The sequence below is a fragment of the Apostichopus japonicus genome, chromosome 3, assembly GCF_037975245.1.
Source record: "Apostichopus japonicus isolate 1M-3 chromosome 3, ASM3797524v1, whole genome shotgun sequence".
NCBI lineage: Eukaryota > Metazoa > Echinodermata > Holothuroidea > Aspidochirotida > Stichopodidae > Apostichopus > Apostichopus japonicus.
This window is the reverse complement of record NC_092563.1, coordinates 13,470,333-13,486,281: the sequence shown is the minus strand read 5'-3', so window position 1 is coordinate 13,486,281 and position 15,949 is coordinate 13,470,333. Positions and strand designations below refer to the sequence as shown.

At 37.1% G+C, this 15,949-nt stretch overlaps 1 protein-coding gene across 2 annotated transcripts in view; it reads right to left on the bottom strand.

The window, feature by feature from the left end:
- LOC139963781 (cleavage and polyadenylation specificity factor subunit 1-like) overlaps window positions 1-15,949 on the bottom strand; it is a 36,986-nt gene continuing 21,037 nt past the window's right edge. For both annotated transcript variants that reach the window (XM_071964910.1, XM_071964919.1), the window contains exons 27-41: window positions 15,480-15,707; window positions 15,128-15,280; window positions 14,693-14,809; window positions 13,957-14,047; window positions 12,755-12,839; window positions 12,419-12,551; window positions 11,702-11,770; window positions 11,123-11,206; window positions 10,339-10,515; window positions 6,718-6,784; window positions 6,482-6,529; window positions 4,702-4,860; window positions 4,000-4,129; window positions 3,571-3,709; window positions 1-2,634 (exon numbers count right to left, since the gene is read on the bottom strand). In XM_071964910.1, coding sequence (XP_071821011.1) covers window positions 2,587-2,634; window positions 3,571-3,709; window positions 4,000-4,129; window positions 4,702-4,860; window positions 6,482-6,529; window positions 6,718-6,784; window positions 10,339-10,515; window positions 11,123-11,206; window positions 11,702-11,770; window positions 12,419-12,551; window positions 12,755-12,839; window positions 13,957-14,047; window positions 14,693-14,809; window positions 15,128-15,280; window positions 15,480-15,707 — 1,728 coding nt within the window. In that variant the 3' untranslated portion in view covers window positions 1-2,586. The remainder of the gene's footprint in view (window positions 2,635-3,570; window positions 3,710-3,999; window positions 4,130-4,701; window positions 4,861-6,481; window positions 6,530-6,717; window positions 6,785-10,338; window positions 10,516-11,122; window positions 11,207-11,701; window positions 11,771-12,418; window positions 12,552-12,754; window positions 12,840-13,956; window positions 14,048-14,692; window positions 14,810-15,127; window positions 15,281-15,479; window positions 15,708-15,949) is intronic.

Genomic DNA, 15,949 nt, shown 5'->3' with positions numbered 1-15,949 from the left:
TTCGGTTTCTCACTATTTCATTTTATTTTCTGTTTTTCTGTTAACGGAGCAATTTACATTGACAGAAACACTCGCGGAAATAGTGTCAAAGTACTCTAGAGCAAAAACTACGACATGTAAGCAGGAGAAAGATGGCAAGCCACCCTCCACCTGCAAAACTATGCCGTATTAGTGGTACAGCCATCATTGTAACCAATAAAGGAAAGACTACCAGGAGGGGGAACCAAAATCATGACAGTGGATGTGAGACACATCTCCTGTAAGTTACTACCATATATCAACGTTTAGCGAGCTAAGAGATGGTTGGCTAGAATGTGATTCAAACCAGTTACCAAGAATTACAAGTCATGAGCTCTAACAACTGAACTATCCTGGTTTTAAAGGGAAGTTATCTATATACAGCAAACTCATTTTCCTTGGGAAGGGGGGGCGAGAGGAGGGGTCGAAAGTTTAAGCCAAAGTAACTTACATACCATGTAAATATGTATCTCATCTCATTCATTCAACTTGGAAATGTGGGCAGGGAAGGGATTTATAGAGTAATTTTGGGTTATATGTACTTCTCTGCATTCCTGCCCTGTTTATCCAACAAATACAAATATTTTCAAACAGACTTTGGTGGTTAAAGATTTCCCTTTAAAGAACCACATCTGTTTTGTCATCACAGGCAATGAGAAAGGGTTCACTCTGGATGGGTGCGGGTTGGGGCACAAACTTTGAAAGTGGGACCTGTGCGTTGTGATTTTAAGGGGGCTAAACACAACAGCCCCTCAAAACATGTGGACTAAATGCATGCTCAGTGCATCCTCTACTACATTTTCCATATTTGCTTTTTCAACAAAACAATGCTATTTTAATCACTATTTTAGCTACCTTTTTTGGTTAACTCAAGCCTCGAACGAGCACTTACTAATTAAACTTTTTTTTAATTTCTCAACAATGAGGGCACATTTTCACAACAAAATGTGGAAAAATGGTACTTTTTATTGAAAGCCACAAAAAAAGAGCACCTCCAATTTGGTAAAAAAAAAGTTGTACCAAAACTCAGAGGTTCATTCCCCTCCCATCCAGCTCATCATTCATATTGAAATTTTTAAATGCCATTTCTGCATCCACTTTACAACTGGTCAAACATCTCTTTAAGCTCTTTTCTTTTTAATTATTAATTAAGCATCCTCACATGTCACTTAACCATGTGCTTGGAAATATCAGCAAAATTACTGCATCTTTCATCAAACTGAGTGATGTAATATTCAAATATAACTGAATACTCCTCAATTTAAGAGGTCTGTTGTGGTTGTTCTTCATTGTCTGGTCATTAACCACTTAATAAAAAAAACAGAAACTTTTGTGTCCCACAAATTCGAGGTAATATTTCACTGTACCTTTAAAGTTTTGTCATTGTCTTGTGTGATGTTGGTGGAATAAAGTTTTAATAAAATTCCTATTTTCAGATGCTAGATTTTCAAATCAACAATGGACAACATTACCACCAAAATGAGACATAACAGACACAATTTGAAGCTTTAAACTAAAACTAAAATTATGGAAAAGAAATAAAACATTTTTCACAGCTTGTCAAGCATGTGTTACATTTATGATAACATCTGTGCTTATCAATGGCACCAGAATTCTGTAAACCCATTCATATTGAAACAAACAGACATACTGAAAACCTAGCATCCTAACAACATATGTCTGACTGTACAATTGTGTTATAAAAGGCATAAAATGAGAGGCTGCAGATAACTTACAAAACGCCTTTATGTAAATGTCATCTTGTAATGACAGTATGGGTACCTTTTCAAGCTCCAGACACCTTACCATGATCTGTTTGTTTCTTTGTACTGTCTCTGTTAGAAGTCCAGACAGGCATATGTTTGATGATCCTGACCCACATATATGTGCACATATACACATGGGCACATATACACATGTCCGCATAAACACATATACATATATACACATGTCCACATAAACATATGAGTACATAAACACATATGCACATATACACACATGAAACCGTAGCTACGCAGAGCTCCAGAACAAGTTAGATTTCCAGATTCCAAATCGCTAAACACTTGTACACTCTACATGATACAGTGAATTTGCTGACAGTGTTTTAGTTAATTACTAATTATTATGTTATTAATTTTACTTGAGAATCACACGGTGACAGCTGTTCCAAGCACGGCTATTGTCAGACCATAACTTGATAGATGGAAAGCAAAAAGGTTAGCAATGCACAGTGTTTAACTTTCCCACCATGCCCCTCGAAAAGTCTGTTGTTTTGCCGGGAGAAAAGGCAATGCATGGTTGCCTAATCGTTTCATCAAAACTATCGTTGTTTGAGGTAAGAGACCAATACTGAGAAAGTCCATTATTAGGTGATGCAATGTTTCATGGTCCCCACTAACAGCTCTGGATATATGCTGTCGGCCCAGTTTTTATGATGTGGTTCCCTCCAAAAAGAAACTTCCCTTTCTGTTGCAGCAGACATCCTATCAGCAACACAAGCGAATCACCCACCGAGAGGTGCAATTTCTGTGACGTGGCTGAAAATGAGAATGTTGAAAGCTGCTGCCTCTAGAAGTGCATGGTCACTCTCTCAATGTCCATCAAGTCATCTAGAATCTGTTGAAAATATTGAAAAGCAAGACACACACAAATTATTACTAAGGAAAAACGAATATATTGAACGGATAATCTGGCGGGTGAAGCTGACTACTTAACAAAACTGCTGCAAAAGCTTCTGCATCTGTGGTTCAAAACAACAACATCCACCATAACACTTTGTGTGGCAAAATAGACAATTTTTTTTTTACAATTTTGGTAACATTTTGTGAATGCATCTGGCAACAACAGCGTGAATGATATCATCTTGGCAATTGAGCTGAGAATGTTTCTGTTTCCCTACAATAATATTTAAGTCATTTATCCACGGAGGAAAATAATATTCATACAAACAAAATGACATCAAATATTACAAGTGTACGACAACATTTCAAGGAAGAATCTACAAGAAGGTTAACAACAGGAAAGAATTTGAAAAAGAGTTTGACAAAAATTTTTGACAATACAACTACCCTGATCACATCACAGACCATCTCCTGTAATCCACCGGCCATTCTTAACTTTGTGGAAGCAAATGTTTAAATTTTCAAGATTTTTTATTTTTTTGCACCATTGAGAATGATCCAAAATAGATTAACATTGACCAAAGAAAGTCATCTTCATAGATTTATTCAGTAAAATGACTGTTTAAGTTGTAAGGTGATGATGATGCTTATCAAGTTTGGAAACTTTTGCAATCCACAGGCCACTTCATATCAGTATCTACTAACAATCAAACAGCAAACTAGATATATTATTCTTCCATTCTGCACTTAATCGTCGTTATTTGTAAATGAAACTTAAATAATCATTGTAGTGAACTGCACTGTTATGGGAATCTGTTGTCAAAATTATTATCCAATATTTACCAAAACTTGAGGTCCAGTTCACTGGAAGAAACGAAAATATCATTTAAATGTTCAAAGAGAATCGGCAAACACGATCTTCTTGGCTAACCTGATCAGCGTTGGTTCCGATGCGCTTAGCCAACTCGTTCCTCTCTGTGATACTCAGTGTCGTGTACCTCCATATCAGGTCACCATCGATAATATTACGATGTGGATTGCTTAAAGTTTTCTGACCTTGTTGTAAATGTCTGAAAAAACAAAAGAGGTGAGTTGATGACAGATCACAAAACTGATTGGCCTTCACAAAATACATAACAACAGGAAAAGGACCATCTTTTAACTCCAGCTCCTCGACTGAAATATGGGTATCTTATTATAAACATATAAAAAAAATATCATATTTTGGAGAAAGATATTCAATTTATATCAAGACAAATATTTCTAATGAAAACTTATCTTAAAGTTCTTTGCATATGGGGAAGTCACGGTAGCGAGTAATCAATGTATCGATTATGTTAACCTATTAGTAAGAACATACCTGGAGGCTCTTGGGTTAAGACCAGCCACATGTGCGATACTGGTTGTTAAGGCATTCTGTAACATAAGAAATCTCCTGTAGGTCTTCTCGGACATTGGTATGAGGTAGCCCAGAGCACCGTCGAGAGTAGCTAAAAACAAAAGAAAAGTTACAAATTAATAATATGCTGTGATTATGAGGTCAACTTATAAAAGTTGCCAAATCAATAGATATCAATCATGCACTGAATATTCTTAAAGCAAGCATTCTGGAAACAAGCGGAGACTGAATTGGACCATCTGGGCTGTTGAGCTGTTTAACTTATGAATAATGTTATAGAGGTTTCTTTCTCAGAAGAGCTAGAACTGTTGAATATGCCATTCCTTCAAAGCAATTTTTTCCTTTCTTAGATTTCACATTTATCACATTTGGTTATAAAATAGCATGGTCTCACTGAAACACCATTTAGACTAATTTTGACTCTCTTCAACAGATCTAATTTATGGGTTATTAATACTTCTAGTAGCGCATATTTTGAAAAGTATAAGCAACTGAAACATATTAAAATATAAAATCATCACAATACTGCAGCACTTCTATACTGATGTCCTTTACCACAATGAAGAAGCATAAGATGCAACGGCTTACAGCAAGGTCACAACTAGCATATCCGTAAGTCAATATCCATCAAATACCGTACATGTTCTATTTTGATCGACTTACAGAAAAACGCGATTTGCCTCTTCTCAAATTGCCCGCCAATAGGAAGGCCTGTTGCCATGTCAACAACTTTACATCTTATTCTTACAAAGCTGTTGATGTGGGAGTCGATGTTGATGTCTCCTCGACGGAGCAGCCTCGTACCGCCGTAGCTTTCCCGAGCTGAATCAGACAAAAATGTGACAAGTAAATATTAATAAGGTTCATGCTGGTTGAAATGTACCACAGGAACAGAAAAGTAAGTTATTTCAACCTTAGAAAACAAAACGTTACACTTTGTAGACAATGTTTGTACTGCACATGTGAAGCATGTCTCATTTATAATCAAACAAAATTCCAGCATGCTGTCAGGTAAGGTTAGTCACATTGGTTTCAGATTATGAAATGGTGAAAATAGTGGTGGTAATGGGAAATAATTTGAAGAAATACTGTTAAACAGTTGTTTGATAAATTGGGTCAATATGTTCAATATTCCAGGGGGTGGCAGGGTGGGGAGGAAGAGAAGTGATGAGTTTGATCAAACATTCTCTAGAAGGAATTTAAGCACAAAATTGATTTCAATACGCTGTTTAGACCGTTATAAATCAGTGCCGTCTGAGTTTTGACAGATGACTCCAATAAACAGGCAAATAGATCACTTCCTTAGATGCAACACAGAAACAAATTCAGTGGGAAAACATTTTTTGGTGTTTGGTGTGTTGGAGATTTTTGGTGTTCAATGTCAACCAAGGATGCTCTGTTGCGTACATGAAATTGAAAAAGAACATGGTTTTGGTTGAGTTACTAGAATTTAAAAGGAATGTATTTTCAGATTTACACTCAGGCCTGCACTGAGGAGCCAAGTCAACATCAAGTCAGCCTTAAAGGAGCATACCAGAGATTTGGTATGTTTTAAATGGTGAGTATCTTGAACACCTGCAAAAAGCTCAAGAAATTTTTTTACTAGCAATCAGTTTTTTTTTCATTTTTGTTTGGGCCATATATACATATCAAAATATCCTTTAAGATCACACACATCTACTCTAATTATTATAAATAATACAACACAACTCTCCTTAGTCCTTGGCCCAGCTTAATAGTATCGTACTTAAAAGGTGGTTACTTTTACGATGCTAAGCTGTGACATATACACCCTGGGAAAATGGAACTGCTTGTAGTGTACACTTCAAATCGGGGTGGATGGCCTATCCAGTTTATGGTGTGAGCTCGTTGTGGGAATTTTTGCCATTGGGAGGACATTTCAACTGGTTTTTATCGTGTTTGCCATATCTCCCATAAAATGTATGACAAGCACCTGTTAAAACTTATTTGTAGCGCAATACTGTCAGACGATACTTTGAATATTTATAGATCCAATAAAAGTGCAGTTTGTTTTGACAGATGAACAGTATTAAACAGACACTTTACATGTTACTCTAAACCTGTGACATACAATGACCATTATCAGAGGAAGGATGTACAACCCGTCATTCTACAGCATATGTACTTCTTATCTGTGTAAGCAATCTTAAAACCTCTCCCTCACACCTTCTCTACCCCATTCCATCTTATAAGGCACAGCTTACCCTTTCCTGTTCCCTTAGCAAAGACACTTCTGGTCATGTTACTGTTCAACACCAGTGAGACTAATCAGGTGGAAGCAAAGGTTCTTTTAATACCAAGTTATAAAACTTTACTTTTTAAGCCTATTTTTGCTACTGTTATTACTTTATAACAAGTCTTGGACTGCTAGTGTGGTTTTAAAGGGCTTTTACTTTTCTTTACTTAGAGAGAAGATTCTTACCCTCTGCCTGGTAGTGAAGAATGATTAAGTTCTTATCTGCGTCAGAAGCTGCGGAAAAAAAAAAGGCATCATTACAAATGAAGATATGACACAATAAAAACAACAAATTTCAAAAATTGAAAGCTGAAGCATGTTTTTATGTAATAATTTAATTAAGAAGAAAAGAAAATTAGGGATAAGCACACTGTTCCAGGCTGTTAGACTTGTATAATATGCATTAACAAATCTTCACATACCTAAGAATCCAAGTTGTGAGTCATCCACAAGAAATTCACAGGAATAAACTTCCAATGGCTTGGCATCCTGTAATAATAAACAAAAATAGGGTTGAATTGTTAACATGAAATAATACCATAAAATTCTAGCCGCATTAAGATATTCGAATTACAAGGAAGGATATCACCATTTTATTATTCGAGGAGATAACTGTAAAGTTCTCTACTCCAAAGAATACACTGACAGTATAGAGTATATTGTATTCGACTTGTCGCTTCTATTTCTAAATCAGTTCTCCTTCTTAATAATAATATGTACATGAATTTAATACAGTGGGAACAAACAGGGTGAGTCATACATTGTTTATGTATAAAGATAAGAGTATGACTACTGGAGGGAGAGAGGTCAAAAGGCCACAGCAACGAGACCACAGATTATAAATGAGCCTAGCTGCAGTTACTTAAAGGGGTAGCACATTGTATATCTTGGATATTACATTCCTCCTTCACTTTAGATAAAAACACTCTATAAAAACATAGATTGTGAAAGTGAAAAACATCACACAGTAAGCTATAGTAAAATATATTGTAATTAGTTTAAGCTTCGTTTAACAATCTACACGAAAAATAAATCATGTGATTGTGAATGCATTTGCAAGATGATAAAATTATTACTACATGTACGCTAAATGATATACCAAACTATTACGGGTGGAAATGAGTGAGAATGCTGAATCATTCTGATAAAACTCACATCTAGCTTTGCACTTCCAAAAACACTTTAAGGTGGTTTATACCAGTCAGGTGAGACCCTGTTCCGTCTGGGATAGACTCGTCTTTCAGGGTTATTAATCATCACCTGAGGTCTAGGGAGTTTTGTGATGTTAAAATCACCAACATCGCTGAGGTCTTTTGAATGACACATCTTAAAAAATGATGAATTTCTTGTAATTTTGTGACCATTGGGTCCATCACGACATGCAGTTATCATTGAGCCCTTGACGTTAACAACCTTGTATGGGGTCGGATCAAACGGAGTAGAAAACTTGTTTTGCTTAGGTTGTTTTACTAGGACAATATCACCTAATTTAAACGTATGTGGTTTGGCCTTGTCCTTACGATCTGCATACGACTTCATATTATCTTTCTTAAGTCTATCTCTTTCGCTTATTTTCTCATCATTTTGAGAACTTGTGAGCTGAGGAAGTTTTACACGAATTGGTCTTCCAAACAACAACTCATATGGGGGTTTAGATGTTTTAGAATGGGGCGTTGCTCGATAATTTCTACGAAAAGTGTACAACTCTTGATGCCAATTTCTGCCTTCAACTCGAGCAGCACGAATTGTATTCTGAATAGACTAGTTTGCATAAAGCGTTCTGCTTCAGCGTTTGCTTTTGGCCAAAGTGGGGTGATCTTTCTGTGATGAAAACCTAAGTAATCAGCAAATTGCTTGAAAATTTCGCCTGAGAACGGAGGACCATTATCTGGTTTGACACTTTCTGGGATTCCAAATGTGGAAAATATCTTGTCCAACTTAGGAATCACTGAATTGGCAGAAGTCGAATTGAGTATCTCTACCACCGGGTACCTTGAGTACTCATCAATCACAACCATTAAATATTCCCCTGTTGGAAACGGTCCACAGAAAACAACACTAACACTTTGCCAAGGATTACTTGGAAGGTCGGACATTTCCAATGGTTCAAACGAACTCTTAGGAACAGTTACTGCACATGCATGACATTTCTTCACCATGTCTTCAGTTGACTTATCTATTGAAGGAAACCACACTTTTTCTCTCAACAACTGTTTGGTTTTTACAACCCCCTGATGTCTTTCATGAGCCAGTTGAAGAACTTGAGCCTGTAATTCTTTGGGAATTACAATGCGGGTTCCTCTCAATATCAAATTTTGATCAGCATGAATTGTCAATTCATCATGAATATGAAAATATGGCAGCAATTCTGGGTAGCGCTTTTTAGCGTCATGCCAATTATCATGATGCATTGCATCAGAGACTTTCTGTAACAGAGTGTCTGCTTGAGTGACCTCTTTAATTTTATCAATATTCATGGCTTTTGGTGTAGCATGAAAAGCAACAAAATTTATATATTGCTCCGTTTTGGTACAATCATCATTACACAACACCTCATTGAGAGGGTGGCGCGACATATAGTCAGCCGGATTTGATCTGCCTTCCTTGTGAACTACCTTAAAGACATACGGTTGGAGTCGCAAACTCCATCGTTCTATGCGCGCTGGGGGTTTCGATGCAGGATTGTTGAAAATGTATTCCAACGGTTTGTGGTCAGTGACCAAAACAAACTCCTTGCCATACAAAAACAAATGAAAATGCTCACACGCCCAAACAATCGCCAATGCTTCTCGCTCAGTTTGCGAGTATTTTTGCTCTGTGGGCGTAAGTGACCTACTTGCATACGCAACCACTTTAGCAGGTGCCTGGGGATTTGACCTCTGTGCTAATATGGCCCCTAATCAGAGAGGTCAAAAGGCCACAGCAACGAGACCACAGATCATAAATGAGCCTAGCTGCAGTTACTTAAAGGGGTAGCACATTGTATATCTTGGATATTACAATAACCATGTAAAACAATGCATTCACTTTATAAAGAAATGTTTGAATCTGACCTTGGATTAATGATGATGGCCTTTGAATTTATAGACCACAGGCAACCAATGCTTTTAGCTCGCATTTTAAGCTAAGGGCATCTTGTTCAAACATCGACCCCTAGTGCTTACAAAATTTGAAGCATTGAACAAATTCTACCCAAATGCAGAACCCACATCACAGGTATGTAACAGTATCTAATGCATCTGCTGATATTTCATGACTTGAAGACAAGAGTCTGTAATTTCATCTCTAAGCCTGCTCAAATTGCTGCATACCACCTACACAACGCCCGCAGCACCAATGAAGCTAGAGTTCCTAATTTAAAGGCATTGAAGACTCGCCCCAAACCGCGTGCGGCCATCTGAAAAAATTAACTTTCTGTTGCTTGCAAGTGACGTTTTGTTTGTGTCGCTACAAAATCCAGACAGTAATGAAACGTGATACCTTAATTGTTATCTTTAGCTGGACCTGAGATGTCCATCGCTGTATCATTTGAATATTATGCTGTGGGTATTGACCGTAGCTGTACGTATTGACTGTACACTAGTGTCTCATTATGGACGGTAGCAAGCTGTGTGTATTTTCTGGGATCGATGGTGGTGTTTAACACTTCTGTTACACCTCATTCGAAACTAGGTCAAATTACCGGCATTAGATGTTTCTTTTTGCGTGAGTCTTCACACCCTTTAAGTCACTAAGACTGTTCCCTCCCTCCCCCTCCCAGTCCAGAGGCTAATTTATTCATGACCGTACTTACTGGCCGGGTAACTCATCCTACACATCAAAGCAAGTGTTCTGTAGCCGTACTCGCGTGAGAAAGACGCACGTCTGGATAACAATATCCTACATACACCCTTACACATATCTATAAACTTTGGTTTTTCTTTTTTGTTCCTCCTCCTTAGGCTGACACTATTGCCTCTCCCAGCAGATGGATTGTCCACAAATTCAATGCTGACTAAACCAGTAATATTTATGACTGTATTAATTTGGAAGATGTGACTCACCCTGCTCACCAACGCCAGTGTTCTGTGTTCCTCCTGATACTGTAAGAGGAAGACACTTTTATGGATATCGGAGATAAGTACAAAGTGTTTGATGCTGATGGCGTTGTTGATGTATAGTTGAGTATCGATGAAGGCCAGGCCGACCAGAGCTTCATCTTTCACTGTCCACAGGTAAACCTTTTAATTTATGAAGGAAAATAAAAAAAGAAGCAACAGATTTCAAGACCCAAAAGAGTGAATTATTAATGTACACTAGTTTGCCTTGGAAGTAAACCTTGTGTGGATCAAAACTTTCAAGCCTTCTCTAACTGTTACAAATTTAACTACACAGGTTGGTTTTGTCCACATTCCTCTTTCTTGAACCATTTCATAGTAACATCATTTTCTGAAAAAGAAGATACATCATACGAGAAACTTTAAGAAACGTTTCTTTTGGCACATGATGAAGAGATTTTCCAGATGTTTCAATAGTTGTTCCGTTAAAGCAGTGTTCCCCCATTAAATGTTTGTTTGTAAAGAGAAGGCAACAAAAAATATGTTTACAGATTGCTAATTTACAGGGAAAAGCCTGTGTGGGTAAATATATAAAAGTTAGAGGGCATTACATTTCAGTCCTAGCAGGATCTTCTTCAGAGGTTAACTTTTATCTCAGAAATTAAAGGTACATTGCTGCATGTACCATGTAAAACATTCTTCCACATTACTACACTTAAACAGAAAGACCATTCTTGATTTGTGGCTTTCATCTCGCAACCGACATTTACAAACTTAAAAACAGTTTTACCTTTTGTCCAATGCTAGTGAGAAGTTGGCCTTTTACGTCACACAAACTTGAAATACAACCCTTATGCTCTTGTTGGTATAAAAGCTGAGGATGAGACAATGGAATTTACGTAAATACTACCTTTACCAAAATAAAGTGTACTAATGTTCACATTGGTGTCCTACATTCAACCATCGCCATACAGACTGACGTAGGAGGTCTGTCACATCGCTCACAGCTGAAGTAACCACCAAGAAAAACTTAAATGTCTATCAAACTTTTCCTCATTGTACATTAACTGTTCGCTGAAGCCAACTTCAATGTAGAGGGATATGGGGTCTAAAAATTTAGACCTGAAATGGTGCATTGTGAGGTACACTTAGGCTGTAAATTAGGTATACACCCAGGGTTGGTCTACTAACTACATTATTGTGTGGGGTTGAAAGAGGAGTGTGTACCCCATCCCCCTGTCCATCCACCCTCGGATCTATGCCTGATAATACATGGACTTTCTCTTCTTGTTGTATTTACCTTGAGAATAGAACATTTGAAAAAGTTAAACAATCCTTTCCTATGAAAACAATTTTCTTACAGCCCTACCTTGAGTTTATTTTTGGTTAGAGGTTGACCGGGTTCAGGCACCACCTCAATGACATCATAGATAAAAATCTGAAAGGAAACCAGTGAAATCGATATGTATGTAAAACTTCTGCAAAATGAGTTTTGAGGGGTTGTTCATTTTGGAAAAAGGGAAGTCATGAATTTTCCTTAACAGAATAAGAAAGTGGGATATATTGAAAGTTGAGAAGAAGAAGAAGAAGAAGAAGAAAAGGGGATTTCTTAAAGATTCTAAAGTGACTGAGAAGGGTAACGGGTAGGAGAGGGGGTTGAGGAGGGAAAACAAAATAGGTTAGGCTCTCTTTGTAGTCTGTTTTCTACACCAATCAAAATATCTACAAAGTTCTCCTGAATTTGATCAATCGATATTGGAATGCTCTACTGAATCGCTGACGCTGTTACACAGACGACCCAGAGACGCTAAACCCAAGAGATCTGTGTTAACACTGATCGGTTTCTGTAAAACACTGTTAAGTAATTGCAATATCCACTGCCAACTACGAAGCCATGTTTGGTCACAGTTTGACGAGACTCTATTGTATCAATCGGGGCACGTCAGTACTGAGTTTTATGGAAAATTACATGTAGGGGGTAATTAACATAGTAAACTGTGCATTAAGGGCCGAGGTGGGAATCAAAATTCTGATTTAATATACCCACAATGACCGACAGGGTCTTGGCCAGACCTGTAAGATTTACCTTTCCTTTCGTGATGTGATCCTCGCTGTAGATTTGACCTGTGCCAATGCCTAGCAACGACCTCATGTTCCCTTCAATGTTCAGGGTGACTATCTTCAAGCAAGTTACATGCTGAGAAATGTCAAATTCAGTTCTGGAGGGGGAACAAAATATCAGACAGATGTTACAGTTGACAGATAATCAGGTTTTTCTCCCTAGAAAACCAAGATAGCTACTAATATCTTACAAATTTCTGACAAAGGATTATGCTAACTAGGACCAATGTATAGAACTAGAAGAGCAACATCATCTGACAAAGGATTATGTCAACATATGAACATAACAATGAGTACTCACTTAGTGTTTGGTATCACATCCCAATTGATAGGCGAGTACAGCTGCAATAAAAACTTGTCCTTTGTTGAAAATACAAAGCGATCATCTGAAAGATAATTATGCAAAATTCAGTTTGGCATTTTCTGTTCAACCAGATATGATTAATATCCATTGCACAACGGCATTCAAATGTATCAGATCTCAAAATGGAAGTATCATTATAAGTTCTTGTTCATGAAATATTATCTATCAGAATCAATACATTTGACTGTTTGGTGTAAGTTTTTCAAAGATTATTATAAAAATGGTTTTAATAAAAATTCTGATTTCATATTAATGAATGTATTTATGTCTGTCAGATAACTCGCCTCACTCTTTCTAATTTTATGAGTTTGCACCAATAATAGAGAAATAGGTCTATCATTTTGAGTCCAAAGTCTAAAGCTATTCTACATTAGATTATGATTGAAAATTGATCAATGCTCATTTATTTACAAAGCTGCTCTTTTCATCCAAATTTTGAGTATCAGAGCATATTGTAATAATTTCTCTACTCTTTCAACCTTCGTTGATCATTCATGTTTTTCTTACAATCGTCTCTTACTAAATATGACGGCGATCCTTTATTTTTATTTTTTCATACTTATTTTTTATTTTCTCAATTTTTACTCCTATGCTTCCTACTTATAAATTGCATGAACTTTATAAAGGAATAAAGTGAAACAGAGAATTTCCCAGGCAGAGTTTTAGCCATGTAAGGGTTATTGATTGCTACTAAATGTATTTTAAATCGGCTTGTGAGGATTTCCATCTACGAAATATCTAATCGGCTCTTTTCATATTGACCTTGATGGCCGATATATTAGATGACAACAGAGGCATAAACTATCAACACACAAGCTTTCAGAAATATGTCATTCAGTTGTTGTACACTCAAACACACACAAATTTTGAAACCACAATTTATGTTTTATAACAATCTTCTTTGCAGTTGTGTAGAGCTTGATATCTCTTATACTCTACAAATGTCAAAGGTCATCAACAAAACGAAGATAGAGTCGATCAGAGTCAGTAACTTGGAAAGTTTGTTAACCAAACTAATCTCACTTCCATTTGAAGGTTATAAATCGATGAATTATATTGTAAGCCATTAATCCACTGAATAGTCATAGAATTATTTCAATCCACCCAAGTTACCAAGTTGAATGTTGATAGTTTCTCACCTCTCTCAACCTCCTCCAACTCTCTCTCGTCCCCGTTGAAACGGACAATATTTGTGCAGGGTTCCAGGGTACTGGTGACTACAGCATAAGTCTGTGAGGAAAGAAAGGACACCAATCAAGTGATCGTAAATGTGAGCTAACTTCAAATGGGAGTTCTAGAATTCACCAAGCCTCTGATTGGTCTACTGGATGGAAAACATGTAGTCTGCAAGGTCTTCATCAGAATCAATATGATGTAATACTATACAACGGGGGACATTCAGACCACATCTTGCTCAACCTAAGTCTTCTCCTTTCAAAGTCCTAGCTGTAATATTCAGCAACTTTAAGCTTGAACCGATAGGTTTCAGTAGATTCAAATATAGGCTGGATATGGACATTTGAAAATCACAGGAGAATATACAATAAAAGAATATATTCTTTTCAAACATTTTACAAGTAGTCACGAAAATATATCAAATGAAAAAAAGTGTTGAAAGGATGAATTTTTCTCATTTTTCCACACTAGACTTTGTAAAATTCAATGACTTTTGTAGACCTAGAAAAGAGGTGTTTGTTTTTCGCAACTATTTCCCCAATTTCCCAACCAAGTGGGAGCGGAGGATCAAGTACTCAGGCAGACAGATGAGCAATCATATCTGGGCCGGTCTACCTTTACAATCTTTCATTTGCACATCTTTTTTTTAACAAGAAATCAAATTCGGAATAAAAAGTACTGTTCTAAAACCCTTCATACCTTGCTCTCTGCATGGTACTGAATGAAGTGTGGTGTACATCTCATGGGCACCTTGCGGACGGGCCACGGGGCATCGTACGTCAGGTGGGTAGGTAAGACTGATACCCTCAGGTCAGCCTATAGAGCAGGAATATAAACCATAGATAAACTTATTTGTAATTTAAGAAGCAAAGCTCAAACATGTCAGAAAGGCAATTGCATACCTCTGAAATGGAGACATACCAAAGGTGGCTGCAGTAACTCCCACTTCACAAACACAATATACACATCACTTGAAAATATGATGAGATTTTGAAATATGACCCTCATACCAAAAAAAAAAACATTAACCATTCTTGGTTTTGAAGTATCAGGCACAAGAACAGCAAACATGTATTAACATCTGCCTGATTCATCAAAGATGTCTTTTGAATTTATCGAATATCAATATCTCACCATCTTATTGAAATAGAGAAATCCCCTTGGACAGTTTACATTGTGGAAGGCTGCAAAGCAGGTGACCGGTCCATCTATGGTCATAGAATGCTCTCGAAGAGCTCCCCTGCTGGTCATCATCAACCAACAAGGATAGCGTCCGCAAACAAACACCTGACAAATAAAGATAGTGGAATGGTCTATAAATAGAATCCTTTTACGAATACTTTTGAGTAATTTTGAGAAAATAAAACCCCGTCCTTTATACTGGGTTACCTACAACTACCATTGTTTTTTCATTCAATTTATTTCTTTGCTTTCATTTACAATTTTGAAGTTTTAGCAATCAGACAATACTTTATTTATGACTTACCCCTGAGTAGCTGGACACATCATTAAAGGGTCTAAGTCTTTTGATTCTGTATGATCTCTCAGTCAGCTCATCTGTCTCCATCTTGGTTCCCTTCTTGGCTCTCTTCTTCTTCTCTCTCATGAGAATGTCGTGAGAAACCTTCTTGAATCTCACCTTCAGATGGTCTCCCTCTGTACCACTGGTATGCTGGAATGCTTGGTATATTAACAGCTCCTCGTCAACGATGGCCTGAAGGGACATTAAAAGTTATAGTAGACAATCGAAATAACACAAAGAGAGACAAGGATTTTCAGAGTTCAAAGCAATGTAAATTAGCGGGTGTTTGAAGCGTTACAGGTCATCGATTATACGCCAAAATACTGCTAGAAAGTTAAATCATGGTCACACATGTCCGAACTTCAGCATGCATTTAATCATAACCACAATATGTGATTAGAAAGGTTAGAACATCAGGAGAAGGTATGCTCGAA